General features: G+C 54.8%; 1 protein-coding gene across 1 annotated transcript in view; it reads left to right on the forward strand.

The window, feature by feature from the left end:
- The window catches only part of SUPT5H (SPT5 homolog, DSIF elongation factor subunit), a 42,908-nt gene that overhangs the window by 11,606 nt on the left and 9,116 nt on the right, over positions 1–22,186 (forward strand). The window contains exons 10-18 of the mRNA XM_058859796.1: positions 3,930–4,181; positions 5,479–5,568; positions 6,401–6,471; positions 7,340–7,445; positions 9,659–9,752; positions 12,751–12,887; positions 17,073–17,228; positions 19,157–19,303; positions 21,051–21,197. Coding sequence (XP_058715779.1) covers positions 3,930–4,181; positions 5,479–5,568; positions 6,401–6,471; positions 7,340–7,445; positions 9,659–9,752; positions 12,751–12,887; positions 17,073–17,228; positions 19,157–19,303; positions 21,051–21,197 — 1,200 coding nt within the window. The remainder of the gene's footprint in view (positions 1–3,929; positions 4,182–5,478; positions 5,569–6,400; positions 6,472–7,339; positions 7,446–9,658; positions 9,753–12,750; positions 12,888–17,072; positions 17,229–19,156; positions 19,304–21,050; positions 21,198–22,186) is intronic.

Genomic DNA, 22,186 nt, shown 5'->3' on the forward strand with positions numbered 1-22,186 from the left:
GGACTGGGACGGACTGGGAGGGACTGGGAGGGACTGGGATGGACTGGGAGGGACTGGGATGGACTGGGAGGGAACTGGGACGGACTGGGAGGGACTGGGAGGGACTGGGAGGGACTGGGGGGGACTGGGAATGGACTGGGAGGGACTGGGAGGGACTGGGGGGGACTGGGATGGACTGGGAGGGACTGGGATGGACTGGGAGGGACTGGGACGGACTGGGATGGACTGGAATGGACTGGGAGGGACTGGAAGGGACTGGGACGGACTGGGATGGACTGGGGGGAACTGGGAGGGACTGGGATGGACTGGGAGGGGACTGGGATGGACTGGGGGGGACTGGGATGGACTGGGATGGACTGGGATGGACTGGGATGGACTGGGAGGGACTGGGATGGAATGGGAGGGACTGGGATGGACTGGGAGGGACTGGGATGGACTGGGAGGGGACTGGGATGGACTGGGGGGGACTGGGATGGACTGGGATGGACTGGGATGGACTGGGATGGACTGGGGGGGGACTGGGAGGGACTGGGATGGACTGGGATGGACTGGGATGGACTGGGGGGGGACTGGGAGGGACTGGGATGGACTGGGGGGGACTGGGAATGGACTGGGCGGGGCTGGGCGGGGCTGGGAGGGACTGGGGATGGACTGGGGGGGACTGGGAGGGACTGGGATGGACTGGGAGGGACTGGGGGGGACTGGGATGGACTGGGACGGACTGGGAGGGACTGGGATGGACTGGGGGGGAACTGGGAGAGACTGGGAATGGACTGGAATGGACTGGGAATGGACTGGGATGGACTGGGATGGACTGGGGATGGACTGGGGATGGACTGGGGGGGACTGGGAGGGACTGGGAGGGACTGGGATGGACTGGGAGGGACTGGGATGGGACTGGGATGGACTGGGGGGGACTGGGAGGGACTGGGATGGACTGGGATGGACTGGGGGGGACTGGGAGGGACTGGGATGGACTGGGGGGGACTGGGAGGGACTGGGAGGGACTGGGGGGGGACTGGGAGGGACTGGGATGGACTGGGAGGGACTGGGAGGGACTGGGATGGACTGGGATGGACTGGGAGGGACTGGGAGGGACTGGGATGGACTGGGAGGGACTCGGAGGGACTGGGATGGACTGGGACGGACTGGGGGGGAACTGGGAGGGACTGGGAGGGACTGGGATGGACTGGGATGGACTGGGACGGACTGGGAGGGACTGGGATGGACTGGGAGGGACTGGGACGGACTGGGGGGGACTGGGATGGACTGGGGGGGACTGGGATGGACTGGGACGGACTGGGACGGACTGGGACGGACTGGGATGGACTGGGGGGGACTGGGACGGACTGGGATGGACTGGGATGGACTGGGATGGACTGGGGGGGACTGGGAGGGACTGGGGGGGACTGGGATGGACTGGGGGGGACTGGGATGGACTGGGGGGGACTGGGAGGGACTGGGAGGGACTGGGACGAACTGGGAGGGACTGGGAGGGGACTGGGATGGACTGGGAGGGACTGGGACGGACTGGGAGGGACTGGGATGGGACTGGGACGGACTGGGAGGGACTGGGATGGGGTGTGTGTGGGGACGCACCCGTTCCCGGTGTCACTGGGGCCATGTGCCTGTGTCCCTGGGCTGTTCCTGGTGACACCGGGGTCATTCACTCCCACCCGTTCCCGGTGACACCGGGGGCCGTACACCTGTGTCCCCGGGCTGTTCCCAGTGTCACAGTGTGTCCTGGTGTCACCGGGGGCCATATGGCTGTGTCCCCGGGCTGTTCCCGGTGTCACCGGGGCTGTACGCCTGTGTCCCCAGGCTGTTCCCGGTGTCACAGTGTGTCCCGGTGTCACCGGGGCTGTACACCTGTGTCCCCGGTCTGTCCCCGGTGTCACAGTGTGTCCTGGTGTCACCGGGGGCTGTGTGGCTGTGTCCCCGGGCTGTTCCCGGTGTCACTGTATGTCCTGGTGTCACCGGGGCTGTACACCTGTATCCCTGGTGACACCGGGGGCCGTGTGCCTGTATCCCCGGTCTGTTCCCGGTGTCACAGTGTGTCCCGGTGACACCAGGGACTGTACACCTGTGTCCCCGCTCCGTCCCTGGTGTCACCAGGGACTGTACACCTGTGTCCCCGCTCCGTCCCTGGTGTCACCAGGGACTGTACACCTGTGTCCCCGCTCCGTCCCCGGTGTCACAGTGTGTCCCGGTGTCACCAGGGACTGTACACCTGTGTCCCCGCTCCGTCCCCGGTGTCACAGTGTGTCCTGGTGTCACTGGGGCTGTGTGCCTGTGTCCCCGGTGTCACAGTGTGTCCCGGTGTCACCGGGGCTGTACACCTGTATCCCCGCTCCATCCCCGGTGTCACAGTGTGTCCCGGTGTCACCAGGGGCCGTGTGCCTGTGTCCCCGGTGTCACAGTGTGTCCCGGTGTCACTGGGGCTGTGTGCCTGTGTCCCCGGTGTCACAGTGTGTCCCGGTGTCACCAGGGGCCGTGTGCCTGTGTCCCCGGTGTCACAGTGTGTCCCGGTGTCACTGGGGCTGTGTGCCTGTGTCCCCGGTGTCACAGTGTGTCCCGGTGTCACTGGGGCTGTGTGCCTGTGTCCCCGGTGTCACAGTGTGTCCCGGTGTCACTGGGGCTGTGTGCCTGTGGCCCCGGTGTCACAGTGTGTCCCGGTGTCACCAGGGGCTGTACGCCTGTATCCCCGGTCCATCCCCGGTGTCACAGTGTGTCCTGGTGTCACTGGGGCTGTGTGCCTGTGTCCCCGGTGTCACAGTGTGTCCTGGTGTCACCAGGGGCCGTGTGCCTGTGTCCCCGCTCCATCCCCGGTGACACCAGGGACTGTACACCTGTGTCCCCGCTCCATCCCCGGTGTCACCGGGACTGTACACCTGTGTCCCCGCTCCATCCCCGGTGTCACCGGGACTGTACACCTGTGTCCCCGGTCTGTCCCTGGTGTCACCAGGGACTGTACACCTGTGTCCCCGGTCTGTCCCTGGTGTCACAGTGTGTCCTGGTGTCACCGGGGCTGTATGCCTGTATCCCCGGTGTCACAGTGTGTCCTGGTGACACCAGGGACTGTACGCTTGTATCCCCGGTCCATCCCTGGTGTCACAGCGTGTCCCGGTGTCACCGGGGGCTCTACACCTGTGTCCCCGGTGTCACAGTGTGTCCTGGTGTCACCGGGGGCTGTACACCTGTATCCCCGGTGTCACAGTGTGTCCCGGTGTCACCAGGGACTGTACACCTGTATCCCCGGTGTCACAGTGTGTCCTGGTGTCACCGGGGGCTGTACACCTGTGTCCCCGCTCCGTCCCCGGTGTCACCGGGGGCCGTGTGCCTGTGTCCCCGCTCCATCCCCGGTGTCACTGGGGCTGTACACCTGTATCCCCGCTCCATCCCCAGTGTCACAGTGTGTCCCGGTGTCACCGGGGGCCGTGTGCCTGTATCCCCGCTCCGTCCCCGGTGTCACAGTGTGTCCTGGTGTCACCAGGGGCCGTACACCTGTATCCCCGCTCCGTCCCCGGTGTCACAGTGTGTCCTGGTGTCACTGGGACTGTACACCTGTGTCCCCGGTGTCACAGTGTGTCCTGGTGTCACCAGGGACTGTACACCTGTATCCCCGGGCTGTTCCCGGTGTCACAGTGTGTCCCGGTGTCACCAGGGGCTCTACACCTGTGTCCCTGGTGTCACAGTGTGTCCTGGTGTCACCAGGGACTGTACGCCTGTGTCCCCGGTCTGTCCCCGGTGTCACAGTGTGTCCTGGTGTCACCGGGGGCCGTGTGCCTGTATCCCCAGTGTCACAGTGTGTCCCGGTGTCACCGGGGGCCGTGTGCCTGTGTCCCCGGTCCATCCCCGCTGTCACTGGGGCTGTGTGCCTGTGTCCCCGCTCCGTCCCCGGTGTCACAGCCCTGTCCCGTCCCCCACAGCCGCTGCAGATCAAGTCGGTGGTGGCCCCCGAGCACGTGCGGGGGTACCTGTACGTGGAGGCCTACAAGCAGACGCACGTCAAGCAGGCCATCGAGGGCGTGGGCAACCTGCGGCTGGGCTACTGGAACCAGCAGATGGTGCCCATCAAGGAGATGACCGACGTCCTCAAGGTGGTCAAGGAGGTGACCAACCTCAAACCAAAGGCCTGGGTGCGCCTCAAGAGGGGAATCTACAAGGATGACATCGCACAGGTGAGGGGACACACCTGGGGACACAGCTGGGGGATGGGGACACACCTGGGGACACACCTGGGGACACACCTGGGGAGTGGAGACACACCTGGGGACACAGCTGGGGACAGGGGACAGACCTGGGGACACAGCTGGGGACAGGGGACACACCTGGGGACACAGCTGGGGACACACCTAGGGACAGGGGACACAGCTGGGGACACACCTGGGGGATGGAGACACACCTGGGGACACAGCTGGGGACACACCTGGGGACAGGGGACACACCTGGGGACACAGCTGGGGACACACCTGGGGACACAGCTGGGGGATGGGGACACACCTGGGGACACACCTGGGGGATGGGGACACACCTGGGGACACAGCTGGGGACACACCTGGGGACACAGCTGGGGACACACCTGGGGACACAGCTGGGGGATGGGGACACACCTGGGGACACAGCTGGGGACAGGGGACAGACCTGGGGACACAGCTGGGGACAGGGGACACACCTGGGGACACAGCTGGGGACAGGAGACACACCTGGGGACACAGCTGGGGACACACCTGGGAATGGGGATACACCTGGGGGATGGGGACACACCTGGGGACACAGCTGGGGACAGGTGACACACCTGGGGACACACCTGGGGACACACCTGGGGACAGCTGGGGGGGTGGGGACACACCTGGGGGATGGAGACACACCTGGGGACACAGCTGGGGACGGGACACACCTGGGGACACACCTGGGGATGGGGGACACACCTGAGGGACAGGGGACACACCTGGGGACACACCTGGGGACAGGACACACCTGGGGACAGGGGACACAGCTGGGGACAAGGGACACACCTGGGGACGCACCTGGGGACAGCTAGGGGGGTGGGGACACACCTGGGGGATGGGGGACAGACCTGGGGACACAGCTGGGGACACACCTGGGGGTGGAGACACACCTGGGGACACACCTGAGGGACAGGGGACACACCTGGGGACACACCTGGGGACAGGTGACACAACTGGGGACAGGGGAGACACCTGGGGGGTGAGGGGACACACCCAGGGACACACCTGGGGACAGGGGACACACCCAGGGACACACCTGGGGGACAGGGGACACAGCTGGGGACACAGCTGGGGGGAGGGGACACAGCTGGGGACACAGCTGGGGGATGGGGACACAGCTGGGGACAGGGGACACACCTGGGGACACAGCTGGGGACACCTGGGGACAGGGGACAGACCTGGGGACACAGCTGGGGGAAGGGACACACGTGGTGGGCGCAGGGCTCACCTGTGGCCGTGGTCGCAGGTGGATTACGTGGAGCCCAGCCAGAACCAGATCTCCCTCAAGATGATCCCCAGGATCGACTTCGACCGAATCAAAGCCCGGATGAGCCTGGTCAGGAACCGGGGGAGGGGGACCTGGGGTGGGGGGGGGTCCCTTGAGCGGATCCCCCGAGGAGATCCCTTGTGCAGATCCCCCAAGCAGATCCCTTGAGGAGATCCCCTGAGCAGATTCCCAGGGTGGATCCCCATAGCAGATCCCCTCAGAGCAGATCCCCTCAGAGCAGATCCCCCCTCAGCAGATCCCCCCAGAGCAGATCCCCAGAGCAGATCCCCAGAGCAGATCCCCTCAGAGCAGATCCCCCCTCAGCAGATCCCCCCTCAGCAGATCCCCCCAGAGCAGATCCCCTCAGAGCAGATCCCCTCAGAGCAGATCCCCTCAGAGCAGATCCCCCCTGAGCAGATTCCCAGGGTGGATCCCCATAGCAGATCCCCTCAGAGCAGATCCCCTCAGAGCAGATCCCCCCTCAGCAGATCCCCCCAGAGCAGATCCCCAGAGCAGATCCCCATAGCAGATCCCCTCAGAGCAGATCCCCCCTCAGCAGATCCCCCCTCAGCAGATCCCCCCAGAGCAGATCCCCTCAGAGCAGATCCCCTCAGAGCAGATCCCCCCTCAGCAGATCCCCCCTCAGCAGATCCCCCCAGAGCAGATCCCCCCAGAGCAGATCCCCCCAGAGCAGATCCCCTCAGAGCAGATCCCCCCAGAGCAGATCCCCCCAGAGCAGATCCCCAGAGCAGATCCCCTCAGTAGATCCCCTCAGAGCAGATCCCCCCTCAGCAGATCCCCCCTGAGCAGATCCCCTCTCTCTCTCTCCCCCCTCAGAGCAGATCCCCTCTCAGAGCAGATCCCCAGAGCAGATCCCCTCTCTCTCTCTCTCCCCCCACAGAAGGACTGGTTTGCCAAGCGTAAGAAGTTCAAGCGGCCGCCCCAGCGCCTCTTCGACGCCGAGAAGATCCGGTAGGACCCGATCCCAAAGGATCCCCGGGGATCCACTGACCCCGAGTGACCCCGGGGGGGGATCCTGAGTGACCCCAGGGTGACCCTGGGAGTGACCCCAGGGTGACCCCAAGTGACCCCAGGGAGTGACCCTGGCTGTGACCCCAGGGTGACCCTTGGGTGGCCCCAGGATGACCCCGAGTGACCCCAGGATGACCCCGAGTGACCCCAGGGTGACCCCAAGTGACCCCAGGGTGACGCCGAGTGACCCCAGGGTGACCCTTGGGTGGCCCCAGGGTGACCTCAAGGTGACCCCAGGGTGACCCCAAGTGACCCCAGGATGACCCCGAGTGACCCCAGGGTGACCCCGAGTGACCCCAGGGTGACCCCGAGTGACCTCAGGATGACCCCAAGTGACCCCAGCGTGACCCCAAGTGACCCCAGCGTGACCCCAGGGTAACCCCGAGTGACCCCGGGGTGACCTCAGGGTGACCCCGAGTGACCCCAGGGTGACCTCAAGGTGACCCCGGTGACCCTGAGTGACCCCAGGATGACCCCAGAGTGACCCTGGCTGTGACCCCAGGGTGACCCCGAGTGACCCCAGGATGACCCCAGTGTGACCCCGAGTGACCCCAAGTGGCCCCGAGTGACCCCGGTGTGACCCCGAGTGACCCCCGGCTGACCCCGAGTGACCCCGGTGTGACCCCGAGTGACCCCGGTGTGACCCCGAGTGACCCCCGGCTGACCCCGAGTGACCCCGGTGTGACCCCGGTGTGACCCCGAGTGACCCCGAGTGACCCCGGTGTGACCCCGAGTGACCCCAGCGTGACCCTGAGTGACCCCCGGCTGACCCCGAGTGACCCCGGTGTGACCCCGTCTGTCCCCTCAGGTCCCTGGGTGGGGACGTGGCCTCCGACGGCGACTTCCTCATCTTCGAGGGGAACCGCTACAGTCGGAAGGGTTTCCTGTTCAAGAGCTTCGCCATGTCGGCTGTGGTGAGCCCCAGATCCGCCTGTTGTGTCCCAGATCCGCCTGTTCCAGCCCCAAATCCGCCTGTTCCCTCCAAAATCCGCCTGTTGTGTCCCAAATCCGCCTGTTGTGTCCAAAATCTGCCTGTTCCAGCCCCAAATCCACCTGTTGTGTCCCAGATCCGCCTGTTGTGTCCAAAATCCGCCTGTTCCAGCCCCAAATCCGCCTGTTCCTGCCCCAGATCTGCCTGTTCCCTCCCAGATCCGCCTGTTCCTGCCCCAGATCCGCCTGTTGTGTCCCAAATCCGCCTGTTGTGTCCAAAGTCCGCCTGTTCCCTCCAAAATCCGCCTGTTGTGTCCAAAATCTGCCTGTTCCAGCCCCAAATCCACCTGTTGTGTCCCAGATCCGCCTGTTGTGTCCAAAATCCACCTGTTCCGTCCAAAATCCGCCTGTTCCGTCCAAAATCCGCCTGTTCCCTCCCAGATCTGCCTGTTCCGTCCAAACTCCGCCTGTTGTGTCCAAAATCCACCTGTTCCCTCCCAGATCCGCCTGTTCCAGCCCCAAATCCGCCTGTTGTGTCCAAACTCCGCCTGTTGTGTCCAAACTCCGCCTGTTCCTGCCCCAGATCCGCCTGTTGTGTCCAAAATCTGCCTGTTGTGTCCAAAATCCACCTGTTCCTGCCCCAAATCCGCCTGTTCCAGCCCCAAATCTGCCTGTTCCTGCCCCAAATCCACCTGTTCCTGCCCCAAATCCGCCTGTTCCTGCCCCAAATCCGCCTGTTGTGTCCAAACTCCGCCTGTTCCTGCCCCAAATCCGCCTGTTCCTGCCCCAAATCCGCCTGTTGTGTCCAAAATCCGCCTGTTCCAGCCCCAGATCCGCCTGTTCCCTCCAAACTCCGCCTGTTCCAGCCCAAACTCCTCACACTGTCACACAAACCCGCCTGTCTGGGCCTAAAATTTGCTTCTTACCCAAAATCCACGAGTTTGAACCTGAAATCCTTTCTGAGCCCCAAATCCACCTCTTTGAACCCAAAATCCACCTCTTTGAACCCAAAATCCACCTCTTTGAACCCAAAATCCACAAGTTTGAACCCAAAATCCACAAGTTTGAACCCCAAATCCAGAATTTTGAGCCTCAAAAGTTGCCCAGTTCAGCCCCAGATCCATTTTTGCCCCAAACCCATCTATTTGAACCCAAAATCCACAAGTTTGAACCCAAAATCCGCAATTTTGAGCGTTAAAATGTGCCCAGTCCAGCCCCAGATCCATTTTTGCCCTAAATCCACCTCTTTGAACCCAAAATCTGCCCGTTTGAACCCAAAATCCACAAGTTTGAACCCAAAATTCGCCTGTTTGAACCCAAAATCCACAATTTTGAACCCAAAATCCACAAGTTTGAACCCAAACTCCGCAATTTTGAGCATTAAAATGTGCCCAGTCCAGCCCCAGATCCATTTTTGCCACAAATCCACCTCTTTGAACCCGAAATCTGCCCGTTTGAACCCAAAATCCACAAGTTTGAACCCAAAATTTGCCTGTTTGAACCCAAAATCCACAAGTTTGAACCCAAAATTTGCCTGTTTGAACCCAAAATCCACAAGTTTGAACCCAAAATCCACAATTTTGAACCCAAAATTCACAAGTTTGAACCCCAAATCCACCATTTTGAGCCTCAAAACTTGCCCAGTCCAGCCCCAGATCCGTTTTTGCCCCAAATCCACCTCTTTGAACCCAAAATTTGCCCATTTGAACCTAAAATCCACAGGTTTGAACCCAAAATCCACAAGTTTGAACCCAAAAATCCACAATTTTGAACCCAAAATCCGCAATTTTGAGCATTTAAACTCGCCCAGTCCAGCCCCAGATCCATTTTTGCCACAAATCCACCTGTTTGAACCCAGAATCTGCCTGTTTGAACCCAAAATCCACCTTTTTGAACCCAAAATCCACAAGCCTGAACCCAAAATCCACAAGCCTGAACCCGAAATCCACAATTTTGAGCCCAAAATCCACTTCTTTGAACCCAAAATCCACAAGTTTGAACCCAAAATTTGCCTGTTTGAACCCAAAATCCACAAGTTTGAACCCAAAATTGGCCTGTTTGAACACAAAATGCACAAGTTTGAACCCAAAATCCACAAGTTTGAACCCCAAATCCGCAATTTTGAGCCTCAAAAGTTACCCAGTCCAGCCCCAGATGCATTTTTGCCCAAATCTGTGGGATTTTCCCCCAAACCCAGATCACCGAGGGGGTCAAGCCCACCCTGTCCGAGCTGGAGAAGTTCGAGGATCAGCCCGAGGGCATCGACCTGGAGGTGGTGACCGAGAGCACGGGTACGTCCTCAGACCCCAAAAACCACCCCGAAACTGCCCAAAATCACCCCAAATCACCCCAAAACCACCCCAAAACTGCCCAAAATCACCCCAAATCACCCCAAATCACCCCAAAACTGCCCAAAATCACCCCAAATCACCCCAAAACTGCCCAAAATCACCCCAAATCACCCCAAAACTGCCCAAAATCACCCCAAATCACCCCAAAACTGACCAAAATCACCCCAAATCACCCCAAAACTGCCCAAAATCACCCCAAATCACCCCAAAACTGCCCAAAACCACCCCGAAACTGCCCAAAATCACCTGAAATCACCCCGAAACTGCCCAAAATCACCCCAAATCACCCCAAAATCACCCCAAAACTGCCCAAAATCACCCCAAATCACCCCAAAACTGACCAAAATCACCCCAAATCACCCCAAAACTGACCAAAATCACCCCAAAACTGCCCAAAAGCACCCCAAATCACCCCAAAACCACCCCGAAACTGCCCAAAATCACCCCAAAACTGCCCAAAATCACCCCAAAACTGCCCAAAACTGCCCAAAATCACCCCAAATCACCCCAAATCACCCCAAAACTGCCCAAAATCACCCCAAATCACCCCGAAACTGACCAAAATCACCCCAAAACGGCCCAAAATCACCCCAAATCACCCCAAAACTGCCCAAAATCACCCCAAATCACCCCAAAACTGCCCAAAACCACCCCAAATCACCCCAAAATCACCCTAAATCACCCCAAAACTTCCCAAAATCACCCTAAATCACCCCAAATCACCCCAAACTTCCAAAATCACCCCAACATCACCTCAAAACTTCCCAAAATCACCCCAAAATCCCCTGAATTCACCCCAAACCGTGTGTGCAGGGAAGGAGCGCGAGCACAGCACTCCAAAATCCCCCCAAACTGCCCCAAAATCCCCCAAAATTTCCCAAAATCCCCTGAATTCACCCCAAAATCCCCCGAATTCACCCCAAACCCGTGTGCAGGGAAGGAGCGCGAGCACAGCACTCCAAAATCACCCCAAAACTTCCCAAAATCACCCCAAAATCCCCAAAATTTCCCAAAATCCCCTGAATTCCCCCCAATTCCCGTCTGCGTCTGCAGGGAAGGAGCGCGAGCACAGCACTCCAAAATCACCCCCAAATTTCCCAAAATCCCCTGAATTCACCCCAAATCACCCCAAAATCCCCCAAATTCACCCCAAAATCCCCCGAATTCACCCCAAACCCGTGTGCAGGGAAGGAGCGCGAGCACAGCACTCCAAAATCCCCCCAAAACTGCCCAAAATCCCCTGAATTCACCCCAAAATCCCCTGAATTCACCCCAATTCCCGTGTCTCTGCAGGGAAGGAGCGCGAGCACAGCACTCCAAAACCCCCCCAAAACTTCCCAAAATCCCCCCAAAATTTCCCAAAATGCCCCAAATTCACCCCAAACCGCGTGTGCAGGGAAGGAGCGCGAGCACAGCACTCCAGAATCCCCCGAATTCACCCCAAAATTTCCCAAAATCCCCCGAATTGACCCCAATTCCGGCTGCAGGGAAGGAGCGCGAGCACAGCACTCCAAAATCCCCCAAAACTTCCCAAAATCACCCCAAAACTTCCCAAAATCCCCAAAATTTCCCAAAATCCCCCGAATTCACCCCAAAACTGCCCAAAATCACCCCCAAACTGTCCCAAAATCCCCTGAATTCCCCCCAATTCCCGTGTCCGTGTGCAGGGAAGGAGCGCGAGCACAGCACTCCAAAATCCCCCAAAACTGCCCCAAAATCCCCCGAATTCACCCCAAAGTCCCCTGAATTCACCCCAAACCCGTGTCTGTCACCAGGAAAGGAGCGCGAGCACAGCACTCCAAAATCCCCCCAAAACTTCCCAAAATCACCCCAAATCCCCCCAAACTTCCAAAATCACCCCAAAATCACCTCAAAACTTCCTTAAATCCCCCCAAAACTTCTCTAAATCACCTCAAAACCTCCCAAAATCACCCCAAAACTTCCCAAAACTTCCTTAAATCACCCCAAAATCACCTCAAAACTGCCCAAAATCCCCCCAAAACTTCTCTAAATCACCACAAAACTTCCCAAAATCACCCCCAAAACTCCCCAAAACCTCCCAAAATCACCTCAAAACTTCCTTAAATCCCCCAAAACTTCTCTAAATCACCTCAAAACTGACCAAAATCCCCCAAACTGCCCCAAAGTGCCCCGAATTCACCCCAATTCCCGTGTCCGTGTGCAGGGAAGGAGCGCGAGCACAGCACTCCAAAATCACCCCAAAACTTCCCAAAATCACCCCAAAATCACCTCAAAACTTCCCAAAATCCCCCCAAAACTGCCCCAAAATCCCCCGAATTGACCCCAAACCGCGGCTGCAGGGAAGGAGTGCGAGCACAGCACTCCAAAATCCCCCCAAACTGCCCCAAAATCACCCCAAATCCCCCCAAAATTTCCCAAAATCACCCAAAATCCCCCCAAAACTTCCCAAAATCACCCCAAACTTTCCAAATCACCCTAAATCATCCCAAAATCCCCCAAAATTTCCCAAAATCACCCCAAAACTGCCCAAAATCATCCCAAAACTTCCCAAATCACCCAAAATCCCCCCAAAACTTCCCAAAATCACCCCAAATCACCCCAAACTTCCAAAATCACCCCAAAATCCCCCAAAACTGCCCAAAATCACTCCAAAATCCCCCCAAAACTGCCCAAAATCCCCTGAATTCACCCCAATTCCCGTGTCTGTCACCAGGGAAGGAGCGCGAGCACAGCACTCCAAAATCCCCCAAAATTTCCCAAAATCCCCTGAATTCACCCCAATTCCCGTGTTCAGGGAAGGAGCGCGAGCACAGCACTCCAAAATCCCCCAAAATTTCCCAAAATCCCCTGAATTCACCCCAATTCCCGTGTGCAGGGAAGGAGCGCGAGCACAGCACTCCAAAATCCCCCAAAATTTCCCAAAATCCCCTGAATTCACCCCAATTCCCGTGTGCAGGGAAGGAGCGCGAGCACAGTTTCCAGCCCGGTGACAATGTCGAGGTGTGCGAGGGGGAGCTGATCAACCTGCAGGGGAAAATCCTCAGCGTGGACGGGAACAAGATCACGATACTCCCAAAACACGAGGATCTGAGGGTGAGATTGGGGTGAAAAACCGGGATTTTGGGAAAAAACAGCAACAGGATCACGATTCTCCCGAAACACGAGGATCTGAGGGTCAGTTTGGGGTGAAAAACCGGGATTTTGGGAAAAAACAGCAACAGGATCACGATCCTGCCAAAGCACGAGGATCTGAGGGTCAGTTTGGGGTGAAAAACCGGGATTTTGGGAAAAAACAGCAACAAGATCACGATCCTGCCCAAACACGAGGATCTGAGGGTCAGTTTGGGGTGAAAAACCGGGATTTTGGGAAAAAACAGCAACAGGATCACGATCCTGCCAAAGCACGAGGATCTGAGGGTCAGTTTGGGGTGAAAAACCGGGATTTTGGGAAAAAACAGCAACAAGATCACGATTCTGCCAAAGCACGAGGATCTCAGGGTGAGATTGGGGTGAAAAACCGGGATTTTGGGAAAAAACGGGAAAAATGGGGCAACAAGATCACGATTCTCCCAAAACACGAGGATCTGAGGGTGAGATTGGGGTGAAAAACCGGGATTTTGGGAAAAAACGGGGAAAAAACAGCAACAAGATCACGATACTCCCGAAACACGAGGATCTGAGGGTGGGTTTGGGGTGAAAAACCGGGATTTTGGGAAAAAACGGGGAAAAAACAGCAACAAGATCACGATACTCCCGAAACACGAGGATCTGAGGGTGAGTTTGGGGTGAAAAACCGGGATTTTGGGAAAAAACGGGAAAAATGGGGCAACAAGATCACGATCCTGCCCAAACACGAGGATCTGAGGGTCAGTTTGGGGTGAAAAACCGGGATTTTGGGAAAAAACAGCAACAAGATCACGATCCTGCCCAAACACGAGGATCTGAGGGTGAGATTGGGGTGAAAAACCGGGATTTTGGGAAAAAACAGCAACAAGATCACAATTCTGCCCAAACACGAGGATCTGAGGGTGAGATTGGGGTGAAAAACCGGGATTTTGGGAAAAAACGGGGAGTTTGGGGCTTTTTGGGTGGAAAAACGGCAATTTTGGGTGAAAAATCGGGGATTTTGGGGGGAAAAACGGGGATTTTTGGGGTTTGGGAGGACAAGATCACGATCCTGCCCAAACACGAGGATCTGAGGGTGTGTGAGACCAAAAAACACCGCTCTTTTGGGGTAAAAAACCAGGATTTTGGGAAAAAAAGGGGATCTGAGGGTGAAAAAACGGAGATTTGGGGTGAAAAAATGGGGATTTTGTGGTTTGGGGGGAAAAACGGGGATTTTGGGAAAAAACGAGGACAGGATCACGATCCTGCCCAAACACGAGGATCTGAGGGTGGGTTTGGGGTGAAAAACCGGGATTTTGGGAAAAACAGCAACAAGATCACGATCCTGCCCAAACACGAGGATCTGAGGGTGAGATTGGGGTGAAAAACAGGGATTTTGGGAAAAAACGGGGATTTTGGGTGGAAAAACAGAGATTTTGGGTGAAAAAACGGGGATTTGGTGGGAAAAAATGGGGATTTTGGGGTGAAAAACGGGGATTTTGGGAAAAAACAGCAACAAGATCACGATTCTCCCGAAACACGAGGATCTGAGGGTGAGATTGGGGTGAAAAACCGGGATTTTGGGAAAAAACAGCAACAGGATCACGATTCTACCCAAACACGAGGATCTCAGGGTCAGTTTGGGGTGAAAAACCGGGATTTTGGGAAAAAACGGGAAAAATGGGGCAACAAGATCACGATCCTGCCCAAGCACGAGGATCTGAGGGTGGGTTTGGGGTGAAAAACCGGGATTTTGGGAAAAAACGGGGAAAAAACAGCAACAGGATCACGATTCTGCCCAAACACGAGGATCTCAGGGTGGATTTGGGGTGAAAAACAGGGATTTTGGGAAAAAACAGCAACAAGATCACGATTCTCCCCAAACACGAGGATCTGAGGGTGGGTTTGGGGTGAAAAACCGGGATTTTGGGAAAAAACGGGGATTTTGGGGTGAAAAACAGAGATTTTGGGTGAAAAAACGGGGATTTGGGGTGAAAAAATGGGGATTTTGGGGTGAAAAAATGGGGATTTTGGGGTGAAAAACGGGGATTTTTGGGGTTTGGGGGGACAAGATCACGATTCTCCCGAAACACGAGGATCTGAGGGTGATTCTGGGGTAAAAACTGGGATTTTGGGAAAAAATGGGGATTTTGGGGTGAAAAACAAAAATTTTGGTTGAAAAAACGGGGATTTGGGGCGAAAAAATGGGGATTTTGCATGAAAAAACGGGGATTTTGAGGTTTGGGGGGAAAAACGGGGATTTTGGGAAAAAACGGGGACAGGATCACGATTCTCCCCAAACACGAGGATCTGAGGGTCAGTTTGGGGTGAAAAACGGGGATTTTGGGGTGGAAAAACGGAGATTTTGGGGTTTTGGGTGAAAAAACAGGGATTTGGGGTGGAAAAACAAGGATTTGGGTGGGAAAAATGGGGATTTGGGGGTTTTGGGTGGAAAAATGGGGAATTTTGGGGGGAAAAATGGGGATTTGGGGTGGAAAAACAGGGATTTTGGACTTTTGGATGGAAAAATTGGGGTTTTGGGTGGAAAACTGGGGATTTTGGGATTTTGGGTGGTAAAACAGGGATTTTGGGTGAAAAAATGGGGATTTGGGGTTTTTGGATGAAAATACGGCCGTTTTGGGATTTTGGGTGGAAAAACTGAGATTTTGGGCTGTGTTTTTGGGTGTAAAAATGAGGATTTTGGGCAGTGGTTTTGGGTGTTAAAATGTGGATTTTGGGTGTAAAAGCTGTGATTTTGGGTGTTAAAATGTGGATTTTGGGTGTAAAAGCGGTGATTTTGGGTGTTAAGATATGGATTTTGGGTGTAAAAGCGGTGATTTTGGAGATGTTTTTAGGTGTAAAAGCGGTGATTTGGGGTTTTTGGGTGTTCAAATGTGGATTTTGGGTGTTAAAATGTGGATTTTGGGTGTAAAAGCGGGGATTTGGGGTGTAATAGTGATGATTTTGGGTGTAAAAATGGTGATTTTGGGTGTACAAACAGGGATTTTGGGTGTAAAAGTGGGGATTTTGGGTGTAAAAGCGGTGATTTTGGGTTTTTGGGTGTTAAAATGTGGATTTTGGGTGTAAAAGTGTGGATTTTGGAGGTGGTTTTGGGTGTAAAAGTGGTGATTTTGGGTGTAAAAATGGGTATTTTGGGTGTAGAAACGGGGATTTTGGGTTTTTGGGTGTAAAAGCGGTGATTAGGGGTGTAAAACCGGTGGTTTTGGGTATAAAAGTGGTGATTTTGGAGGTGTTTTTGGGTGTTAAAATGTGGATTTGGGGTGTAAAAGCCGTGATTTTGGGTGTAAAAGTGGTGATTTTGGGTTTTTGGGTGTTAAAATGTGGATTTTGGGTGTAAAAATGGTGATTTTGGGTGTAAAAAGGGTGCTTTTGGGAGTAAAAAGGGTGATTTTGGGTGTAAAAATGGTGATTTTGGGTGTAAAAAGGGTGATTTTGGGTGTAAAAGCTGTGATTTTGGGTGTAAAAGTGCTGATTTTGGGTGTAAAAATGGTGATTTTGGGTGTAAAAACGGGGATTTTGGGTGTAAAAGCCATGATTTTGGAGATGTTTTTGGGTGTAAAAACCGTGATTTTGGGTTTTTGGGTGTTCAAATGTGGATTTTGGGTGTAAAAAGGGTGATTTTGGGTTTAAAAATGGTGATTTTGGGTGTAAAACCGGTGATTTTGGGTGTAAAAACGGGGATTTTGGGTGTAAAAGCCATGATTTTGGAGATGTTTTTGGGTGTAAAAACGGCGATTTTGGGTTTTTGGGTGTTCAAATGTGGATTTTGGGTGTAAAAGCTGTGATTTTGGGTGTAAAAATGGTGATTTTGGGTGTAAAAGCGGTGATTTTGGGTTTTTTGGGTGTTGAAATGTGGATTTTGGGTGTAAAAAGGGTGATTTTGGGTGTTTTTGGGTGTAAAAAGGAGGCTTTTGGGTGGTTTTGGGTGTAAAAAGGGTGATTTTGTGTGTAAAAGCGGGGATTTTGGGTTTTTTGGGTGTTGAAATGTGGATTTTGGGTGTAAAAAGGGTGATTTTGGGTGTAAAAGCCGTGATTTTGGGTGTAAAAAGGAGGCTTTTGGGTGATTTTGGGTGTAAAAAGGGTGATTTTGGGTGTAAAAAGGAGGATTTTGGGTGTTTTTGGGTGTAAAAAGGAGGATTTTGGGTGTTGCAGGACATGCTGGAGTTCCCGGCGCAGGAGCTGAGGAAATATTTCCGCATGGGCGACCACGTCAAGGTGATCGCCGGGAGATTCGAGGGCGACACCGGGCTCATCGTCAGGGTGGAGGAGAACTTCGTCATCCTCTTCTCTGACCTCACCATGCACGAGGTGAAAATGGGGAGAAAAACCGCGAAAATGGGAAAAATGGGGGAAAAATGGGGAAAAATGGGGAAAAATGGGGAAAAATGGGGGAAAAACGGGGGGAAATGGGGTAAAAGGAGGGTGAAGGAGAATTTTGTGATCCTCTTCTCTGACCTCACCATGCACGAGGTGAAAATGGGGAGAAAAACGGGGAAAATGGGAAAAAACAGGGAAAAAATGGGAAAAATGGGGAAAAATGGGAAAAAATGGTGAAAAACAGGGAAAAAAGGGGGAAAAAAATGGGAAAAAACGGGGGGAAATGGGGTAAAAGGAGGGTGGAGGAGAATTTCGTCATCCTGTTCTCTGACCTCACCATGCACGAGGTGAAAATGGGGAGAAAAACGGGGAAAATGGGAAAAAAAAGGGAAAAATGGGAAAAATGGGGAAAAAATGGGGGAAAATGAGGAAAAAAACGGGGGAAATGGGGAAAAAACAGGGTAAAAGGAGGGTGGAGGAGAACTTTGTGATCCTGTTCTCTGACCTCTCCATGCACGAGGTGAAAATGGGGAGAAAAACAGGGAAAATGGGAAAAAACGGGGGAAAAATGGGGAAAAAATGGGGAAAAAATGGTGAAAAAAATGGTGAAAAATGGGGGAAAATGGGGTAAAAATGGTGTAAAAGGAGGGTGGAGGAGAACTTTGTGATCCTGATCTCACACCTGACCATGCACGAGGTGAAAATGGGGAGAAAAGCCGGGAAAATGGGAAAAAACGGGGAAAAAACGGTGAAAAATGGGGGGAAATGGTGAAAAAATGGTGAAAAATGGGGAAAATGGTGTAAAAATGGTGTAAAAGGAGGGTGGAGGAGAACTTTGTGATCCTGTTCTCACACCTCACCATGCACGAGGTGAAAATGGGGAGAAAAACGGGGAAAATGGGAAAAAACTGGGAAAAATGGGGAAAAATGGGGAAAAAATGGGAAAAAATGGGGAAAAATGGGGGGAAAATGGTGTAAAAGGAGGGTGGAGGAGAACTTTGTCATCCTCTTCTCTGACCTCACCATGCACGAGGTGAAAATGGGGAGAAAAGCCGGGAAAATGGGAAAAAACGGGGAAAAACGGTGAAAAAGGGGGGAAATGGTGAAAAAAAATGGGAAAAAACAGGGGGAAATGGGGTAGAAGGAGGGTGGAGGAGAACTTTGTGATCCTGTTCTCACACCTGACCATGCACGAGGTGAAAATGGGGAGAAAAAACGGGGAAAATGGGAAGAAAACGGGGGAAAAATGGGGAAAAAACGGGGAAAAATGGTGTAAAAATGGGGGAAAAACGGTGAAAAATGGGAGAAAGATGAAAAAGTGGGAGGAAAAAGGGGAAAAAGCAGGAAATGCACAGGAAAATTGGGCAGAAATGGGAATTCTGAGGAAAGCAGGAAAATCTGGGAAAGATGTGGGAAAAAAATGGGGAAAACTCAAAAAACACAGGAAAATTTGGGAAAGATGTGGGAAAAAAATGAGGAAAACCCAAAAAAAGAGGAAAATTTGGGAAAAACCTGTGAAAAAAAAATGGGGAAAACCCAAAGAAAACAGGAAAATTTGGGAAAGATGTGGGAAAAAAATGGGGAAAACCCAAATAAAAACCCAGGAAAATTTGGGAAAAACCTGAGAAAAAAATGAGGAAAACCCCAAAAAAACCAGGAAAGTTTGGGAAAGATGTGGGAAAAAAATGGGGAAAACCCAAAAAAAGAGGAAAATCTGGGAAAAACCTGTGAAAAAAAAGGGAAAAACCCAAAAAAACCCAAGAAAATTTGGGAAAAACCTGTAAAAAAAATGGGAAAAAGGCAGGAAAATGTGGGAAAACGCCAGGAGAAAGTTGTGGGAAGTGGGAGAGGAGGTTTTGGGGTGAAAGCAGGAGGTTTTGGCAGGATCCAGGTGGATTTTTTGTTGTTTTTTCCCCCAGCTGAAGGTGCTGCCCCGGGATCTGCAGCTCTGCTCCGAGACGGCCTCGGGGGTGGATGTTGGGGGGCAGCACGAGTGGGGGGAGCTGGTGCAGCTGGACCCCCAAACCGTGGGGGTGATCGTGAGGCTGGAGAGGGAAACCTTCCAGGTGAGAGCAGCGAAAAACACCCTGAAATCCTGCCAAAAACAGCCTGAAATCCTGTCAAAAACCCCACTAAAATCCTGTCAAAAATACCCTGAAATACTGCACAAAACACCAGGAAAATCTCCCAAAAAACACCCTGAAATACTGCACAAAACACCCTGAAATCCTGCCAAAAACACCCTGAAATCCTGCCCCAAACACCCTGAAATCCTGCCCCAAAACACCCTGAAATACTGCACAAAACACCAGGAAAATCCACAAAAAACAGCCTGAAATCCTGCCCCAAACCCCACTAAAATCCTGTCAAAAATACCCTGAAATCCTGCACAAAACACCAGGAAAATCCACAAAAAACAGCCTGAAATCCTGTCAAAAACACCCTGAAATCCTGCCCCAAACACCCTGAAATCCTGTCAAAAACACCCTGAAATCCTGTCAAAAACACCCTGAAATCCTGTCAAAAACACCCTGAAATCCTGCCCCAAACACCCTGAAATCCTGCCCCAAACCCCACTAAAATCCCCCAAATCCCCCTGAAATCCTGCCCCAAACCCCACTAAAATCCCCCCAAAAAATCCCCCCAAACCGTGGGGGTGATCGTGAGGCTGGAGAGGGAAACCTTCCAGGTGAGAGCAGCGAGAAACACCCTGAAATATTGCACAAAACACCAGGAAAATCCACAAAAAACACCCTGAAATCCTGCCAAAAACAGCCTGAAATACTGCACAAAACACCAGGAAAATCCCCCAAAAAACACCCTGAAATACTGCACAAAACACCAGGAAAATCCCCCAAAAAACACCCTGCCCGTGTCCCCTCGGTGTCCCCTCGGTGTCCCCGTGTCCCCTGGTGTCCCCTGACCCCTGCCCATGTCCCCTCAGTGTGCCCTGACCCCTCCCCATGTCCCCTGGATGTCCCCTGGGTGTCCCCTGGGTGTCCCCTGAGCTGTCCCCATGTCCCCTGGGTGTCCCCTGACCCCTGTGGGTGTCCCCTGGGTGTCCCCTGACTCCCGTGGGTGTCCCCTTGGTGTCCCCTGGGTGTCCCCATGTCCCCTCGGTGTCCCCTCGGTGTCCCCTGACTCCTGTGGGTGTCCCCTGGGTGTCCCCTGGGTGTCCCCTGGGTGTCCCCTGAGCCCTGTGGGTGTCCCCTGGATGTCCCCTGGGTTTCCCCTGACCCCTGTGGGTGTCCCCTCGGTGTCCCCTGACCCCTGGGTGTCCCCTGGGTGTCCCCATGTCCCCTGGGTGTCCCCTGGGTGTCCCCTGGGTGTCCCCTGGGTGTGCCCTGAGCTGTCCCCATGTCCCCTGGGTGTCCCCTGGGTGTCCCCTGGGTGTCCCCATGTCCCCTGGGTGTCCCCTGGGTGTCCCCTGGGTGTCCCCTGGGTGTCCCCTGGGTGTCCCCTGATCCCTGTGGGTGTCCCCTGGGTGTCCCCTGGGTGTCCCCATGTCCCCTGGGTGTCCCCTGACCCCTCTGGGTGTCCCCTGGGTGTCCCCTGGGTGTCCCCTGGGTGTCCCCTGGGTGTCCCCTGACCCCTGTGGGTGTCCCCCGGGTGTCCCCTGAGCTGTCCCCATGTCCCCTGGGTGTCCCCTGGGTGTCCCCTGACCCCTGCGGGTGTCCCCTGGGTGTCCCCTGACCCCTGTGGGTGTCCCCTGGGTGTCCCTGGGTGTCCCCTGAGCTGTCCCCATGTCCCCTGGGTGTCCCCATGTCCCCTGGGTGTCCCCTGGGTGTCCCCTGACCCCTGCCCGTGTCGCAGGTGCTGAACATGTACGGGAAGGTGGTGACAGTTCGTCACCAGGCTGTCACCAGGAAGAAGGACAATCGCTTCGCGGTGGCGCTGGACTCGGAGCAGAACAACATCCACGTCAAGGACATCGTCAAAGTCATCGACGGCCCCCACTCCGTGGGTCTGGGGGTGTCTGGGGGGTCCTGGAGGGGTTTTGGGGGATCCCCAGGGTGATTTGGGGGGTCCTGGAGGGGTTTTGGGGGGTCCTGGAGGGGTCTGAGGGGCTCCTTGTGGAGCTTTGGGGGATCCCCAGGGTGTCTTAGGGGGTCCTGGAGGGGTCTGAGGGGCTCCTTGTGGAGCTTTGGGGGGATCCCCAGGGAGTTTTGGGGGATCCCCAGGGTGTTTTGGGGGATCCCCAGGGTGTCTTGGGGGGTCCTGGAGGGGTCTGAGGGGCTCCTTGTGGAGCTTTGGGGGATCCCCAGGGTGTTTTGGGGGGTCTTTGAGGGGTCTTTGTCACCTTTTCGGGACTCCCCAGGGTGTTCTGGGGTGTCTTTGTCAGTTTTAGGGACCCCCCAGGGTGTTTTGGGGGGTCTTGGCCACCTTTTAGGGACCCCCCAGGGTGTTTTGGGGTGTCTTTGTCACCTTTAGGGACTCCCCAGGGTGTTTTGGGGTGTCTTTGTCACGTTTTGGGGATCCCCAGGGTGTTTTGGGGACTCCCCAGGGTGTCTTGGGGTGTCTTTGTCACATTTTGGGACTCCCCAGGATATTTTGGGGTGTCTTTGTCACATTTTGGGACTCCCCAGGATATTTTGGGGTGTCTTTGTCACCTTTAGGGGCTCCCCAGGATATTTTGGGGGTGTCTTTGTCACCTTTAGGGGCTCCCCAGGATATTTTGGGGGTGTCTTTGTCACCTTTAGGGACTCCCCAGGATATTTTGGGGGTGTCTTTGTGACATTTTAGGGGCTCCCCAGGATATTTTGGGGTGTCTTTGTCACATTTTGGGGCTCCCCAGGATATTTTGGGGTGTCTTTGTCACATTTTGGGGCTCCCCAGGATATTTTGGGGTGTCTTTGTCACATTTTGGGGCTCCCCAGGATATTTTGGGGGTGTCTTTGTGACATTTTAGGGGCTCCCCAGGATATTTTGGGGTGTCTTTGTCACATTTT

Source organism: Poecile atricapillus, chromosome 31 (assembly GCF_030490865.1).
Source record: "Poecile atricapillus isolate bPoeAtr1 chromosome 31, bPoeAtr1.hap1, whole genome shotgun sequence".
In the NCBI taxonomy this organism is placed as follows: domain Eukaryota; kingdom Metazoa; phylum Chordata; class Aves; order Passeriformes; family Paridae; genus Poecile; species Poecile atricapillus.